The 17,674-nt window shown below is 41.4% G+C and overlaps 1 protein-coding gene across 2 annotated transcripts in view; it reads left to right on the forward strand.

The window, feature by feature from the left end:
• Positions 1 to 7,150: 7,150 nt before the first annotated feature.
• The window catches only part of Prps2 (phosphoribosyl pyrophosphate synthetase 2), a 28,512-nt gene continuing 17,988 nt past the window's right edge, over positions 7,151 to 17,674 (forward strand). The window contains exons 1-2 of one of the 2 annotated variants that reach the window (XM_042680435.1): positions 7,151 to 7,390; positions 14,562 to 14,754. In XM_042680435.1, coding sequence (XP_042536369.1) covers positions 7,269 to 7,390; positions 14,562 to 14,754 — 315 coding nt within the window. In that variant the 5' untranslated portion in view covers positions 7,151 to 7,268. The remainder of the gene's footprint in view (positions 7,391 to 14,561; positions 14,755 to 17,674) is intronic. The other variant, XM_042680436.1, reaches the window with a different exon arrangement.

Raw genomic sequence — 17,674 nt, forward strand, 5'->3', positions numbered from 1 at the left:
CATACTGCTGCTTATCAGAAGTTTATCCTGCTTCCTCTCTGAAAATCTAATTGTCTGCCCCCTTATTAGAGTGGGTTTTCATTGCTCTCATGAATTGCCTGAGGCCAGACAACTTTATAAAGAAAAGAGATGGACTTAGCTTACAGTTTGAGATGATGAAAATTCAAACAATAATGGCTCTGGCAAGTACTCTGCTGACTGCATTAATTTCATGTCAGATGGCATCATAATGAGGGGAGCACACCTCCAGTGAGAGGAAGACATCTCACATTGGCAGCCAGGAAGTCCCAAAGCCTGGGAATAGCCAGGCTTGTCTTTTAATAACAGCCCTCTCCCTAAGAAAGCCAACCCTGAAATTCCACTAGGACCACCCCTGTCTTTTCCAAGGGCATACTGTTAATGATCTGAGGGCCTCTCCAATGGTTCTACCTCTGAAAGCATTCACACCATGTCCCAATGCCACCACATGGGGACCCAATCTCCAATGCATGAATTACTAGGAGAATCCTTAGAAAGACCTTCGTTCTTAAACCATTATATGTCTTCCTTCCACTCCTGTCTGTATCCCAAGTGTATAAATTTGTCACTCACAACCAGGCTTACATTGTCTCTACTCCTACTCTGCATGGATTACCCTTAATGTCTCCAGCTAGCTGAAATGGGCCAGGGACCAGGCTTCAGAGGTTACTTTCTTTGCAAAGAATCTGATACAATGCTCCTGGAAAGGCCACTCTCCCTTCTTGAAATTTCCAAAGAACTTGGTTGTGATTCTACCTTCAACTCTTCTCTCAAGAAATGACCAGTTCTCGTGGAAAGGAGTTAAAACTCTTGCTCATTGGATTCAGATGATTGACTTTTATTTTAGTATCATTAAGAATGCATTGATGTTTCTTTTTCATTATTTGCTACAGTTCAGGAAAGTATGATGGCATTCATTTTTAATGGTCACATTGGCCTGCCTTTGATCAATAACAGTAAAAGATTTAAGCTGACACCACTGACCTTCTGATAGATCCCTCCTCGTTTTTGATATATCCAAGAGGAATGGGTCCTGGCTCACAGCCCACCTGTTTCTACCTATGATCTTGAAGTAGCCAAATTGTCATGGGTCCCTGCTTGCTTTCTGTGAAGATAGTATTTAGAGACAGAAAGAGGAAAGAACAAACTTTCATCTTATTCTTCTAGGACAAACTGTATTTTAGGGTAATTGACCATAGTCAGAAGATAAAAGGAAGTTCTTTATTGTGGAATTCCAGCTAATCTTTGCAGATAGAAAGGCGTGATAGCAGTAGTAAGTTTTCATTTGAGGAAGGTAAAAGGTAGCCTGAAAAATCAGGCTATCACCACGTACACCAACCATGGATCACTTGACATAGTTAGGTGTGATGATGATTTTGAAATAATAAAGCAAGTTCTTGTTTCAGCTGGACATTGGTGGCTCACACTTTTAATCCTAGCTACTCAGGAGGCTGAGATCCAAGGAGCATGATGTGGTGCTAGTCTGAGCAAAAGCTCCATGAGACTTTTCACCACTTAAACAGCAAAAGCCAAAAGTGGAGCTGTGGTTCAAGAGGTAAAAAGCAAACATGCTAAGAGACAGTACCCACACCCTGAATTCAAGTCCTAGTACCTGCACAAAAAGTCTTTGTATCTTAACAGCTTTATGCTGATGCATTTCACATACTATATTATTTCTCCATGTGAAATGTAAAATTCAGTGGCTGATAACATATTCATGGTTGCACATTCACCAAGATCAATTTTCAAAGAAACTCTACTCCTAGCCACCTCTGCTTCCAGCCTCTCATGCCTTCAACCTAGGCAACCTCTAATTTACTTTCTATTCATTTGCCTAGTCTAAACATTTTATATAAATGACATCATGCAATTTGTGGTCTTTTGTGTCTGGATTTTTTTTCATTTGCCATGAGGTTTACAAGGTTAATCCATGTTGTACCCCATATTAGAACTTCATTGCTTTTTAAATTACTCAATGATATTCCATTATATGTGTACACTTTGTTTCCTTTATCTACTCATGATGGACATCTGGATTGTTTTCATCTTTCTACATGAAAAGCATTTCAGTATCTATTTTCTGTTTTTTTAGGGGTACATACCTATTTGGGTAAGATTCATATGATCACTCTTGGTTCATTGTTAGACTTGTCCAAGACAGAGGTGTGAGCAGTGGGCTAGGGTTCTAGTTTCTCCACATTTCCATCGCCACTGAGCATCATTTGTCCTTTTGACTATTGCCTTTGTAGTAGACATGCTGCGGTATCTTACAGGGGTTTTAATTTATATTTTTTGAGCACCTTTTTAATTGTTTGTCATTTATGTATTGTTAGAGAAATATATATTCAGATATGTTGCCGAATTGTTTACATTTTTAATACCCTTCTTTGGTAATACTGGAATTTGAATTCAATGCCTCATGCTTGCTAAGCAGATAACTCTACCATTTGCGGCATGCCCCTCAAAACCCAAGTAACCATTGATCTCTGCACTGGGTAATTCTGCCACTTACAGAAAGGCATGTAGTTGCTGTCACACATAAATTCTGAATGAAGTTTCTTCTGATTGGCTTCTTTCAGTTATCAACATATAGTGAAGTTTCCTTAATGTCTCTACACTTATTGAATGACATTCCAGTTGCATCTAAGTTTTGCCACTTCTGAATAAAGCTGCCAAAGACACCCATGCATGGGTTCCTTGCTCCACATTTAATTTGGGTCATCTTATTATTGAGTTGTGGCCACAATCTGTGGATACAAGTAAAACTTAAAATCCATGATTCACAAATATTTTCATGCATTCTTTGGATTGTATTTCACTTTTTTGATAACATCCTTGGAAAAATAAGTTTTTAACTTTGGTGCTCAGTTTCTATATTTTTGTTGTTGCTGTTGCTTGTGTTTGATGTTCTACCATGTTAGAGAATTCACTGCCTAACCCAGCTTTAGATTTGTACCTATGTTTTTATATTCTAACAATTTTAATTTCAGCTCTTATATTTAGGTCTTTGATCCATTTCAAATTAATTTTTTAAATTTTATTTTATTTTATTTGAGAACATACTGTACAGAGGGGTTACAATTACATGGGCAGGATAATGCATACAGTTCTTATCAAGCATTGCAGCCTCCTCCTTTGTTTACCCTTCACATCCCTTCCCAACCTCCCCCCTCCCTCCCCACCACCCAATCCTCTCTCCTCCTCTCCCCCCCCCACCAACGTTGTAAAGCTCGTTTTTGACATGACCTTGTACTTCTCATTGTTGCAACAGATCCACCTGTATCCTTAAACGACTTGTTTTTCCCCATCTCCTCCACAAGTTATACTGACATCAAATATAGTGAAAGCAGGGGTTATACTGTGGGGGAAGGATATACAAAGCAACAAAGAGATAATCTTATAAATGCGTTAGAAACAAATGCATGAAATAAAAAAGCATTAAAATACATATCTAAGGGTTCATTTTCCTAACATCACATTATCTGACCTTTTCCGCTTGACTCATACATATACTAGATATTGCAAATAAGGGAAACCATGGGACCTATGTTTCTTTGGGCCTGGCTTACTTCACTTAATAAAATTTTTTCCAAGTTTTTCCATTTCCTAACAAATGGGGCAGTGTCATTTAAGGGTCTCATATCTAAAATATACTTGGAACTCAAAAAATTAAACCCCCCAACAACAAATCCTCAAAGAAACAACTGCCCAATAAATAAGTGGGCGAAAGACTTAAAGAGAAACTTCTCTGAAGAAGAAAGAAGGATGGCCAATAGACACATGAAGAAATGTTCAACCTCCCTAGCCATAAAAGAAATGCAAATCAAAACAACATTGAGATACCACCTCACCCCAGTTAGAATGGCTATAATCAAGAACTCTAACAACAACAGATGCTGGAGGGGAAGTGAACAGAAGGGAACCTTACTTCATTGTTGGTGGGAGTGTAAACTTGTTCAACCACTTTGGAAAGCAGTATGGAGGTTGCTGAAAAGACTTCACATAGAGCTCCCCTATGACCCAGCAATCCCACTTTTGAGCATTTACCCAAATGTTTACAAACAAGACCACACTAAAGCTACCAGCACAACTATGTTTATTGCAGCATTATTTACCATAGCTAAGATATAGAACCAACCCAGATGCCCCTCAGTAGATGAATGGATCAAGAAAATGTGGTATATATACACAATGGAATTCTATGCCTCAAATTAATTTTTTTCATATGGTATAATGTTTTATCTTTTTACAGAGGCAGACTAAAGATCTTGTCAATGAAAATGTGATATCTGTAGTTTATTTTAAGATGCTTCAAAAAATAGATAAAGAAAATACCTAACAAAATTGAGTTTCAAAATTGAGGTGAAGTGTATATGGTTATTCTTATACTCACCTTTTAAAATGTTTTCTTTAAATAATCATGTAAAAATTGAAAAATGTAGAAATTAAAATGAGAAAAAAAACTTGATTGTAGTGGAAAAGGCAATAAAAGAGAAATAAAGTTAAACTCAGTCTAACACTCTCTTTTCTTCTTCTGCTACCCCACTTGAACTCAGTGCCTCATATTTGCTCAGCTTGTTTGCTTATGGTCATTGCTCTACTACTTGAGCCACACCTCCACCCTACCTTTGGTCAGTTATGTGAAGATGGAGTCTCTTGTGTTTTTCTGTGTAGGCTTCAAAGATCCATCCCCTGGATCTAAGCCTCCTGAGAGTAGCTAGGATTATAGGTATCTTTAAGTAAATTGTTTATAAATGCTTTGTACCATTATAAATTACTTGCCACATTCATGGCAAAAAGACACAGGCAAATGGATTAAGTGCTCAGCCATTGCTCTTAAAATATCTGTATCCTAAGTTTCTTGAATATAATTAGAACTTTTGCACTCAAGGAGGGCAAAATGCGGCCTTAATAGGAGGAATCTGGCTGCCAGTACCTAAAACTGGTCACAGATATCACTATCCCTAATAGGCAGAGCATCTGACAAGTTAATATGTTAGGTTTAAACACAATATTGGAATGAAAAAAACCTACTAGTTGAGTACTTCAAATATGATGAATCCAAATTGTAATATGCCATAGGCACAAAATGTATATCAGCATTTGAAGACTTAGTACAAAAAAAGAATGCTAAATACTCCAAAAATATTTTTTTAAAAGCTTAGTGCCAGGCAGAAAAGTTCACAAACTCCATCTCTGAGATTTCTCACTCTAGGGTGGTTTTGTCCCTGAAAGATTTTTGACAATGTCTGGACAAGCTGAGTTATCCCAGCTGGTAGAGAAGTGCTTCTGGCATCTAGTCTGTAGACACCAGGAGTCCTTCTAAGGATCTCCCAATGCATAGGGCAGCCCCACAACAAAGAGTGATAACAAAGTTACCAGTCTATGAGTCAAAGGTGCTGAGGTTGACAACTGCTGTCCTAGGTCCTGGTTTCTCTAAAATGTGGCTTATGGATCAAGGAAAAGGAGGCTGGGAGAGAGAGAGTTTGTACAGATAATACCTGTAGCAGGGACCATAAGCTTGTACTATTATTCATTTCTTTGGTGGCACTGGAGATTGAATGTAGGGTCTCGTGCATGTTATGTAAATACTGCAAGAGTTATCCTTCCCATTTATGAAGATATTTGATGAATGTTATTAGTGATCTCATTTAGGACAATGGAATACTGCCCCTTTTCTTCACTGAATATGTAAGCATAGAAACTCATCAAACTGTTAACCCAACAGCATCATCATAGTCACTCCACTGCCAATATTGCTTCTCTCTAATTGTGTCAAGGTCATGGTGTGTTAAAAGTCACATTTCAAATTCTATCTTCTAAACCCCTATCCATTAATCAGTCCAGAGATTAGAGGCTTAATAGTACTTTATAATTCATATATCTTATCAAAGAATGCTAATAGGAAGCCAGTTTCGCTCTGAGATGAATATGTATATATTTAGAGGAATTCCATTATTTTATCTACAAGAGAAATTTCAAGAACATAAAATTACGGTCATATTGTTAGTAGAAATTTTATTAGGGTAGTTTAAATATAATTATATTAGCAGCCTCATTGATGAAAAGTTTCAGACACATGCTTGAGTATGAGACTAAATATCAACGCTATGGTAATTAAGTATGTAAATTTAATTTAGCTTATTTTGAAATATAACTATGTATGTGCTGCTTAACATTTGAGCTATGTTCTGAGAAATGCCTCATTCAGCGATTTCATCCTTGTGTGAATATTATGGCCTTGTATTTAAAACTAAGGCAGTCAAAACACCTTTACTAAGCAAAATAACCTTATGGGACCACTTTTGTATATATGGTCCGTCATTTAAAGAAGTATTATCATTCAGTACACCTAACTATGTATAGATAATGAAGCATTGAAGGCAAGGCTTTTAATGTAATTATAATATTTCTAGTGTAATACATACACCTTTTTGAGCAGAAAGAGAAGAGTAGAACCCTGCTGGAAATGGTGTCTTGGGCAATTTTTTTGACGAGCAGATCTATCAGGAGTTTAAAAGAAATCCTCATAATACATGGTAAACTAAGTTGCAAAGCACAAGGGTCCATATGAAATGTCTCAAGGATATGAATAGTTCAATAATCTCCCAAATCCCAAACGGTAGACACGTGGCCTACTCAGTTCTATCAACCAAATTTAAAATACAAAATATCTGAATTGATCTTTTGGTAATACAGATCTTCCAATAAGAAAAGGAGGGTTTGGAGGGGGGGAGTGGGGTAAAGCATTTCTCTTAATGGAGTTTCAATGGTGGTTTATGCCACCATCACTGCCTTGCTGCAGTTCAGCAACAGTGGTTCACAAGGAGTTGGGGCGATCCAGGTCAGGGCATAGCCCTTGGCTGAAAGCTATCTCTCTGATTGCTTCGTGTCTCTCTGTCTTTCAGTGCCTAGTTAATTGGATGATTGGATGTCACCCGAGAGGCAGGTCAGAAAGGTCAAGTTTAAGCGGAAAATTCTTTGGGCACCTGGGCACTCTGGGAACATCCAAGGCTTCACATCCAACTACCAGGGCTATGTGGGCAGCTGCAGCTCCCTGCGCCCTCCAGCTCCTCCCCCAGCTCCTGCTCCTCCAGCTCCTCCCCCAGCTCCTCCCCCTTAGCTCCTCCCCTTAGCTCGGGTCTCGTCGCTGTGCTTTCCCGCTCCAGCAGCAACTGCCACAGCCGTCTGTGTCGCTGTCGTTGTCGCGATCGCCTTCACCGCGCGCTCCTCGGAACCCACGAACCACCATGCCCAACATCGTGCTCTTCAGCGGGAGCTCGCACCAGGACCTGTCCCAGCGCGTCGCCGACCGCCTGGGCCTGGAGTTGGGCAAGGTGGTCACCAAGAAGTTCAGCAACCAGGAGACCAGGTGGGAGCTGAGACGGGGCAGGCGCGCGGCTGCGGGGCCGAGCGTGGGGCCGCTATGCTCGAGCCACCTCCGCGGGCGCCGTGCAACCCTTCCGGGGCGGGACGGCGGCAACGCGGCCTCAGAGCCACCGCGGCTGCGCCAGGGGAGAGGTCCAGGAGGGGTGCCCTCCTGCCTTCCCCGCTTTCGCGTGCGCGCCCAGGGCTAAGCCTTTGAGGGGCCGGCTGAAGGTGTCGGGGCCTTCCAATTGCGCCGCCTGCTGTGACGTCCCAAGTCCGGAAGGGCGACATCAGGGTGGTCACCGACCGCCGGCGACATCCCCAGTGTCTGCATCCGTGCAGGGAGTGCTGGAGGACGGAGCTTGGCCCCCCTCCCAGTTTCCCCTCTCTGACCTGCCAAGTTAAACGCCAGACCTGTGTGTGACACAATAGGTTCCGCACACATCCCGTGCCCTTGTTTACCTGAGGTCTTTTCAAACGTGCCTTCCTGGGGTCTGGGCCCTGGGTCTGAGCCACGGGACCCGAGATCGGGGTTCCTCCCGCCCCAGGTGCCCAGCATTCGCTTTATCCATTGCAGAAGTTTCAAAGCGCCTGAAAATCCCGTACCGGACACACGTGCCGGGCTCGCCTGCTTCCCCTAACTTTGCTGCCTCTAAGCTGAACGACTTGCAGCTTCTTTGTTATTTCTAGGAGTCGGCAGTATACAGCCACAAGGCTCCCTTTTTGCTGTAAATTCAACCCATTTTTAAGTGCATAAGTCGTGGTCAGCGGGGTTTAGTGCCATCAGGAGATGGCCATCTTCAGAAGCTGGGCTTTGGGTTCTTTCTTCCACCTGCCCAAATCCACGAAGCTCTTTGATCAGTTTCAAGTTGGCCTCTTTTCCCCTCTCCCCATGTGCTTAGTACAGCTAGCTGTACACCAGTATGGATAACTTTTCAATCTTTGGCAAAGTTCCAGTTTAATGAACAATTTTAAGAAATCGTGTTGAAGCTGTTGGATAGCCACATGGGAGAAAAAGAAACCTGAAAACAAAATGAACCTCCATCCATACTTCTCCCTATTTACAAAAGTTAACTTCAAATGCATCATAGGCTTTAAGATCTACAACTTAAAAGTTACCAGAAGAAAATTTGGGGGGGGGGGCGGGGAATTCCATAGCAAGAGCTGTGTTGTAACTGATGGCAAAGATGCTTTCTTAAAATTTTTTCCTGGACCAGTCAGATTGTAGGTTATAAGCTTCCTTGCAAGAAGTAAATTGTAGTTCCATCAAACAGCATGAGTAGATGGCAGGTGCTATTACTGCCTGGAGAAGTCAAGCTAAAGAATTCCCCTTGGGAGGGTTTAATGGAGAAACTGGGGAGGGTAGTCAAAAGACTGAGGAGAAACACTGAGCTAGGTTTCAATGTTACAGTATGTTGCCAGTCAGAATAAAGACATCTGATAGAAACATAATATGGAGACATTGTAATTGACGTGGGTTTTGGAAACAATTACATTGCCTTTTCTTGTGATCTCAATGCAGCTCAACCCTTTGTTCAAAGCATGGCTGGTTTAGACCTGTTTTTGCTCAGTCAAAGCTGGATTTCTGCATAAATCACTCTATAGGCTTAAATGAAACTCACGCAGATATTCAAGTATGATTGTTCATGTTTGGTTCCAATATAAGGCAAGCTTTTCTTTGTGGTACAGGTTCTGAGGCTTAGCTTTTTCACTCAAGGCTGGAAGTTGTACCACTTGAGCCACAACTGCACTAATGATTATTGCTGGTTAATTGGAGATAAATCTCCCTGACTCTTGCCTGGGCTGGCTTCAAACAGTGATCCTCATATCTCAACCTCCTCAGTAGCTAGGATTACAGGCCTGAGCAACCAGTGCCTGGCTTGAAGCAGACTAATTTTTAATTGGTTCTGAGTATCTTTTAATCACACTTGAAATAAGTCATAAAGTCTTGAAAACCAACTCAGCCTGGAACCTGAGAATTGCTTATAGAGCTGTATTTTATGTTTTGAATATGTAGAACTTAAAAGGTTAACTTCCTGACTTTTTCCCATGAACTGTATAGGGATGGAAGTTGGTTTTGATGAACAATTCTCTCTGTTTCAGGTACCGTGCTAATAATCCATTTATACTGTGTGGTCCCATAGAGGAGTAAAACAGGAAGGCAAAAAGAAGAGAAAGTTGACTCAATTCACCTATAAAGCCTCTTTTGCAATCTCTCACTGAGCCAAGACCAGAAACCTGGGTTGTTCTCTCCAGATCATCAGTCCTTCTAGTCCATGCATCTTTTCATATGTGCTACTTAATCAGAGCCTTCTACTTTCACCTTCCTATCATGACAGATGTGCAGGGTAAAATCTGTTGTAGCTTCTTACAGGCATCAGAAATTCCTGATCTCCTAGGCCAGCACTCAGGAGGTCTCTGTTGTACCATTTTAGTCTGGTCACTTAACCTGCTGCTCAAGCTCTTAGCTGTGCTGAGGGACCCAAGATACTAGTTATTACTATGAAACAAATCATGCAGAACTCAGTGGCTTACATTGTCAATTGTTTATTTTTTGCTACAAAATGTGTGATTTGAGCAGGGCTGGGCATGGGAGGTTTGTGTCTGCTGGGGTGAGTACAGAGGCTGGAGGATCTATTTTCAAGGTGGCTCACTCACATGGTTTTTACTAGCTTTTACATGGAAGGCTAGATAGGAATTTGGTTCCTCTTCTAGTATTCATTCCTCAGAGCTGCTTGGACTTCCTTCCAGCATGGAAGCTGAGTTCCAACAGGAGTGTTTCCTAAGACAAGAAGCAGCTACCACTCTGTTAAGGCCTGAGTTTGGAAGTTAGCATATCACTATTTGTTTTCATGTTCTCTTGCTTAAGTCCAGAGTACTTCCAGGTTTGAGGGAAATGGATGTAGATCCTCCTTCTTGTTGGGAAAAATGTTCAAAACAAAACTTTGCTACAGCCACTCATTGTTGAGTAAGTTCCATACTTCTACTTCTTTGTTTGGGGATCAGAAATGATCCTTTGGCTGACCAGAAGGTGGATGCACCCTTCTATCCCCACAATGTGAAAAACCTAGGATCCAGCCCAAGAGAGATCTTATTTATGAGGAAAAGCCAAGCGGGCTTTGGAACTCTGTCCTCTCCTGGACTGCTATTCCTAGACAGATTGCTGTTCCTAAGGGAGGCAAAACAAAACAAGACAAAAATCTAATCTTGTGAGATAAACAGTTGTAAGATCAGGAATTGAGAAACTTTCTGTAAAGGGCCAGATCGTAAATATTTTAGGCACTGTTGCCTATCTGGAGTTTCTGTTGCTGCTCTTTCTTACAGTTCTGAAAGTTCGAAGGCCTTCATGGCTCTATATGGCTGTACTTCTGCCTGGGGCACTAGTGGCATACAGCCCCTAGCCTTGCCCAGTTTGTGATGCTAGCACACATTCTTGGGTTCTTGGTTCCTTCCTCCAGCTTCAGTGCCTCACTTATCACTTCTCTTTCTGCCTTTGATCTCTTTTGCTGTGCTGGTACTTGGACTTGGATTCATAGCCTAGGAACTCTTCCTTAGCTTTTTCACTCAAGGTCAATGCTCTACCACTTGAGCCACAGCTCTGCTTCCACTTATTTGCTGGTTAATTGGAGGTAAGAGTCTCATAGACTTTCCTGCCCAGGCTACCTTTGAAATGGGATCCTCAGATCTCAGCCTCCTGAGTAACAAACTACCAGCACCTGGCTCAGATCTCTTTTGTGTCCCTGTCCCATTTTACAAGCCAGTTTACATGGGGCTAATTTAAATAATCCAGTCTAACATCTTGTTTTTGGGCTATCTGGTTAATATCCAAATACAGTCCTCTTTCCTGTATAGTCTAATATATTCGAAGGATTAGGGTGTGGCTATCAGGGAGGGCCCTACCTACCATACCATTCCTGGCTGATGGGCCATATGAAAAACTGGCTATATGGTAAGTGCAGGTGGCTCGTAATTATAATCCTAGCTACTCAGGAAGCTGAGATCTGAGGATCATGATTCAAGCCACCCAGGCAGAAAACTTATCCTTATTTAACTACCAAAAAAGAAAAGCTAGAAATGGACTTGAGACTCAGGTGGTAGAGTGCTATCCCTGAACAATAAAGTCAGGCACAGTGCTCAGGCCCTGATTTCAACCCCCAAGACTGGCACACACCACACACACACACACACACACACACACACACACACACACACACACACACACACACACAGGCTGTCCACTGTATTTTGTCAACCTGAGATATACCATAATTAGCTTCACCCAACACTTGATGGAAGGTTTATAAAGAAGTTAATGTTAACTCAAAATAGGAGGCACACAAAGGACTTTTTTCTATTGTTTCCATCCTCAATTGCTAGCGAATTGTTGATATCTATAGCAGAGAACATGCAGGAACACAATGTAATGTTATCAAAACTCAGTTGAAGAACATGTCACTTAAAGAAGTCATCTTTTATTTATGCTCTTTGCGGTTGAATATAAGCTTCTGTTCATTTACATAGACTAGTACATGGCATCTTAAATGTTGATTTGTTTTTAGATTTTCATTAATTATTAACTTGGCCTTTTAAATCAAATAAGGTAATTGGATATCACTTATTTCTGGTCTTTGGAGAAAAGAAGGATAATTATTCACATGCCTCACATGTGAATTCCTTATATTTTATTTTTGGATGAGTTTGCTTACAGCCAGTGCTGTTGTAATGTAACATATGGATTCCTAAAAATTTCCATACTATGCAAATTGTGCAATTAAAAGCCACAGAGTATGCCAGGCATAGTGGTATACACCTGTAATCCCAGAACTTTGAAGTCTAGGACAGGAGGATCTCAAGTTTGAGGTTTGCCTGGCCTGTGTATCAAGCTCTGGATCAAATTGCAATATATAATGAGCCTCTATCTTAAATAAAAAGAAAATAGAAGTTACAAGACTTAGGTACAACATTGAAAAACTGCCTCAGTGATGTAACAAAAAATACAGCTTATGTATTTGAAATGCTGTGTAACTATACAGCATACAGGGCACCTTGCCTTTGCTTGTGAATGTGCACCTCAAAAGGATTGCAACTTTGGAGTTCTTAGTACATGATAAAAAGGAGGGTTATCTGAGATCATGAGGCTAGTTGGGACCTAGTCCTTGTTTGCTACATTCATGCATTTTCCCATCCCTATGCTTGCTTCTCCCTATCTCTTCCCTTTACTCCCTTTCCCTCCCTTGTGCTTTAACCCTTGAGTTGCATCTGCAGCCCTAGTTTTCTATACTCAAGATAAGAGATTGGACATAAGCAAAGTTCACACAGTGCTCTCATTTCAAATTTAAAAGTATGAGAACAAATTTGCCTTTTCAAAGCACGTGTTGAAGCAGATCCGGCCATCTTTTTGACTCCACAGTGCTGTGAAGGACCTACACGAAGCATGTGGCCCTTTTGCTTTTCTTCCTCCTTGTCAGGGATGTTTCTTCCATTCTGTAAGAAAATTCTACATCTACAGACACAGAAATGTCCACATGATGTAGTTTGCCAAAAGTGAGCCTGGACTCACAGCTTCTCAAGGAATTAGCATGTCAGAAAATGGGAAATGGCGTGCAGAAGAGAAGAGATAGGAATCCCCAGGCCACAGCTGGGCACACGCAGAGGATGAAGCAGGTCAAGCAGCTCCCACAGACCAGCTGCAGGGTGGGGAAACACATTGGGAAATGCTAAATCGTTAGTTGAGTGTTCGCAGTCGAATTGCAATGTAGTACTTAGAAAATTTAGTCCAGCAACAAGATACAGATATTACACCCAGAGTAACAACTTGTGTGTGGTAGGAAATAGACATGGTTGAAGTTGGCTATGTTGCTCTGCCCATCATTTACTCAGTTGAGATTATCTGTAAGGTGAGCGTGAATCTTGGTTGAGAATCGGAGAGGGACGTGATGGGACAGAGAGGATGTGCTATGACGACCTCCTGTTCACGAATGACAAGGAAGTGGGTGATGCTCCAAGTTTCAACTCAAGACAGCAAGACTCACATCTTTGCTAGAGCCTTAGATAGCTAAAAAGCACAGCCAAACTTGAAATTGATCGCCTCCAGGCTATTTGTCTGTCTGTTATAAACCTTATTGAATGATTTGAATTTTAAAGCAATATTCTTGTATAGCAGCTTTAAAAAAAAAATCTCTAAAGCCATCATAATTTACACAAAAGAGTTAACATAGCCAGACTGGAACTGAGAAAGGTGTCCTTCCCAAAGTCAGCCATTGGCATCTGGGAACTGATTTTTTTTGACAGTTCGCAGCATTCCTTGTTAAGAATGGCTCAGCATTGGTAAAGTGTGCATGCATGCATGTGTGTGTGTGTGTGTGTGTGTGTGTGTGTGTGTGTGTGTGTGTCTGTCTGTCTGTCTGTCTGTATCTGTCTGTCTGTCTGTGCCTATGCACCAATACTGGGGTTTGAATTCAGAGCTTTATGCTAACCAGGCAGATATCTTACCACTTGAACCACATCAGCCTTTTTTGGCCTTAGTTATTTTTCAGATGGGGTTCATGATCTTTAGTGGGGCCAGCCTTCAACTTCCAGCCTTCACCCTAGATCCTCCTACTTATACCTCCCACATAGTTGGGATTACCAACACACATCACTATATCCGGCCTTTTGGCTGAGATGGTATCTTACTAACATTTTGCTCAGGCTAGCCTAGAACCATGATCTGCCCAATCTCCACCAGGAATTGTAGCTGGGATTACAAGTGCAGATTAACTAGTAACAACTGCAGAATAATATAATCTATGCTGAATACTTGCCTGAGAATGGGAGATTTTGATACTCATTAGGCAAAAGGCTACCTATGTGACCAGCTCTCAAGACAAACCATGGGTCTTAGTGGGCAACACTGGGTTTGAGTTGCCACAGCTCACTACTGGAGGCATTGCGTTCAACTTCTGTTACTCATCTGGAGGAGACAAAGGGAGGCTCTGGTTTCCTCCAGCTTGCCCTCACATATTTTTTCCCTTTGCTGAGTTTCTTATGTCCTCTAGTAAACTGCCATCATGGCGTGACTGTATGCTCAGACTTAGGGCTAGGGCCTTGTACATCACAAACTTGGTGTAGTATCCAAGAGCCCTTGGGACACAGATAGATTTACTTAGTATTATGATGCCATTTTTAATCTCTAGCGTTGAGATCGGTGAAAGTGTAAGAGGGGAAGATGTCTACATCATCCAGAGTGGCTGTGGAGAAATTAACGACAACCTCATGGAACTGCTTATCATGATCAACGCGTGCAAGATTGCCTCATCTTCCCGGGTGACCGCCGTGATCCCATGTTTCCCATATGCCCGGCAAGACAAAAAGGACAAGGTAGGAGAGGTGTGTCCTGTCCTATAAACGCTCTGGGTCACCAGGCACTGGTGGCTCATGCTTGTAATCCTAGCTACTCAGGAGGCTGAAATCTGAGGATTGTGGTTCAAAGCCAGCCTAGCCTGGGATTCTTATCTCCAATAAACCACCAGAAAGCAGGAAGTGGCACTGTAGCTCAAGTGGTAGAGTGCTCACCTTGAGCTGGAGAGCTGAGGGACAGTGCCCAGGCCCAGAGTTCAAGTCCTATGACCAGGAAAAACAAAACAAAACAAAAATCCTGTTCTGGGTCACCAGAGCTTCTCACATGCCACCCTTATTAGAATATCAGGGAAGTGTTGGCTTTCTTGGTCTCCTTTTGATTTGTTTGGTGGTATTGGAATTTGAACTAGGAAGGTGCTCTACCATTTGAGCCACTCTGCTAATCCTCTTTGCTTTCATTATTTTTCACAATAAGCTCTCTGGCTTTATGCTCAGGCCAGTTTGGACTGTGATCTTCCCCTTCATGCTTTGCCACATGGCTTATTTCATAGACACATGTCAACAATGCCCAGATACTGGTTACTCTTACAAACATTTTTTTGGCCCAAGCTGACCTCAAATTATGACCCCCCAATCTCTGCCTCCCATAGATGATGCACATTTTTTTCAGGTATTAAAATATCATTATTAGCTTGGTGCCGGTGGCTCACACCTATAATCCTAGCTGCTCAGGAGGCTGAGATCTGAGGATATCTGTTCAAAGCCAGCCCAGGTAGGAAATCCATAAAACACTTATCTCTAATTAACCACAAAAAAAGCCAGGAGTAGAGTTGTGGCTCAAATACTAGAGCACTAGCCTAGAGCAAAAAAGCTCAAAGACAGTGTCCAGGCCCTGAGTTCAAGCCCAAGGATTGGCAACAAAAACAAACAAAATACCATTATTATCCAGAGCATGATGATACTGTATATATTTGTGGTGGTGGATTAGATTATATACATGCACAAATACCCCTTTCCAAGTTAAACTGGAAAACATCCAAAGTATATCACAGGATTGTATGTGTGTCAGGATCCTAGTTGTGATATTATGCTACAGGTTTGAGATGCTGGCTGAACGACCCATAGGATTTCTGCTGTTATTACCTACAACCATATGTGAACCTATGAGTCTCCCAAAATAAAAAGGTTGATTAAATACACTTCGTTAATCTGTTTTTAACTTTATAATAAGAAAAGAGTTAATATTGGTTGAATATTCTTTTATCAACATTAGCATTAGAGGAGCATCTGTAAGTCTCCTGGAGAAGTTGAAGAACATTTAGTTGGTCTTAACCTTCAAGATACATAAGAAGTTGGAGATTGAGAGGAATTGGAATGAGATTGTTTGCTAGGACAGTTAAAACAAGTTACCTTAAGCCTGGTAGATTAAAAGAGCAGAAATTTATTTTTTCACAAGTTCACAAGCCAAATGTCTGAAACCAAGATGTGGGAGCCAGTTTCCTGTGGCTCATAACTACAATCCTGCCTACAGGGGGCTGAGATAGAAGGATTATGATTTGAAGCTGGCCCAGGTAGGACAATCCATGAAACTCTTAATCTCCAATTAAGCACTAGAAAACCAGAAATGGTGCTGTGGCTCAACGTGGTAGAGTGCTAGCCTTGAGTGCAAAAGCTCAGAGACAGCACCCAGGCCCTGAGTTCTAGGCCCACAATGGACAAAAAAATAAAAAGATGAGCGTAGGGTCATGTTCCTGCACAAGTTATAAAAGGAATTAAGGTCTTGATTTATTCTGGCCTCCACCACAGTCCTCCTATTCATACTTCCCATATAGCTGAGATGACAGGTTTGCACCACCAGGCCCAGCTCTGCCTGTTAAGATTGGGGTCTTGTGAATTTTTGCCCGGATGTAGGCCCAACTTTGTAAAGTTTCACCACCTCCACACTGCTTCTAGCACATGATCCTTTGAGGACACCAGCCATGTCTATACCATCGGTGTGTCTGTCACTTTTGAGCTGGTAGGCAGCCCACACTGTCAGTAACTTAAGCTGCTATGAAGCCACGTCCTCCCTTGTTATTTATACAGCTTCTTTTATTTTAGACAAGATTCTCAAGTTTTAGATGGTATTTTTAGTTACTTGGAAATTTCATCCCAACAGTAATGTGTGACTTAGCTCTTCTGCCTGTGTGTTCTTCCAAGATATTTTAATGTGCACATTCTTGTCTGTGTCATAAAGGAGACTTTTTCTCTTTCATGTGAAAAGGGACTTAGTAAATTTTCACACTGTGTGACTACTTCTTTTTCCCCCCCAGTCCTATGGCTTGAACTCAGGGCCTGGGAGCTGTCTCTGAGCCTCTTTGTGCTCAAGGCTAGTGGTCTACCACTTGAGCCACAGAGCCACTTCTAGATTTTTCTGAGTAGTTTATTGGAGATAAGAGTCTCATTGACTTTCCTGCCTAGGCTGGCTTCAAACTGTGACTCTCAGATCTCAGCTACCTGAGTAGCTAGAATGACAGGCATGAGCTACCAATACCCAGCTCTGACTGTTTCTTAATTCAATTTTTTTTCTATTAGGCTTTGTATTTGGTCCAGAGATATTTGATAATTGTAGCTTCTCACATTGTGTGACTATTATCTTGATCAAGTTCTTTTATTTCTGATAGGTTTTTCATTTTGTGTTTGGCCCTGAGATACTTAATTTTATATTCTTCAGAACATTTTTTCTCTTATTCTCTTATTCCCTTTTCCACAATTGAGCAGTTTGTAGCTTTAAATTTCTCTTTAACAGACAGAAATATTCAGACACTGCATTTCTTGGCATTTATCCTATTCTCTGTTGCCTCTTTTGTCCAAGGTTGTAGTTTCTAACTAGTTTCTTATTTTTATTCATAATGGAGTCTGTGTACTAAGGAAACTAGTGTTGCTGTCCCTTGTCTCTTGCATTGCATGA

Source organism: Dipodomys spectabilis, unplaced genomic scaffold, assembly GCF_019054845.1.
Source record: "Dipodomys spectabilis isolate Male_0828 unplaced genomic scaffold, ASM1905484v1 ptg000061l, whole genome shotgun sequence".
Lineage (NCBI taxonomy): Eukaryota > Metazoa > Chordata > Mammalia > Rodentia > Heteromyidae > Dipodomys > Dipodomys spectabilis.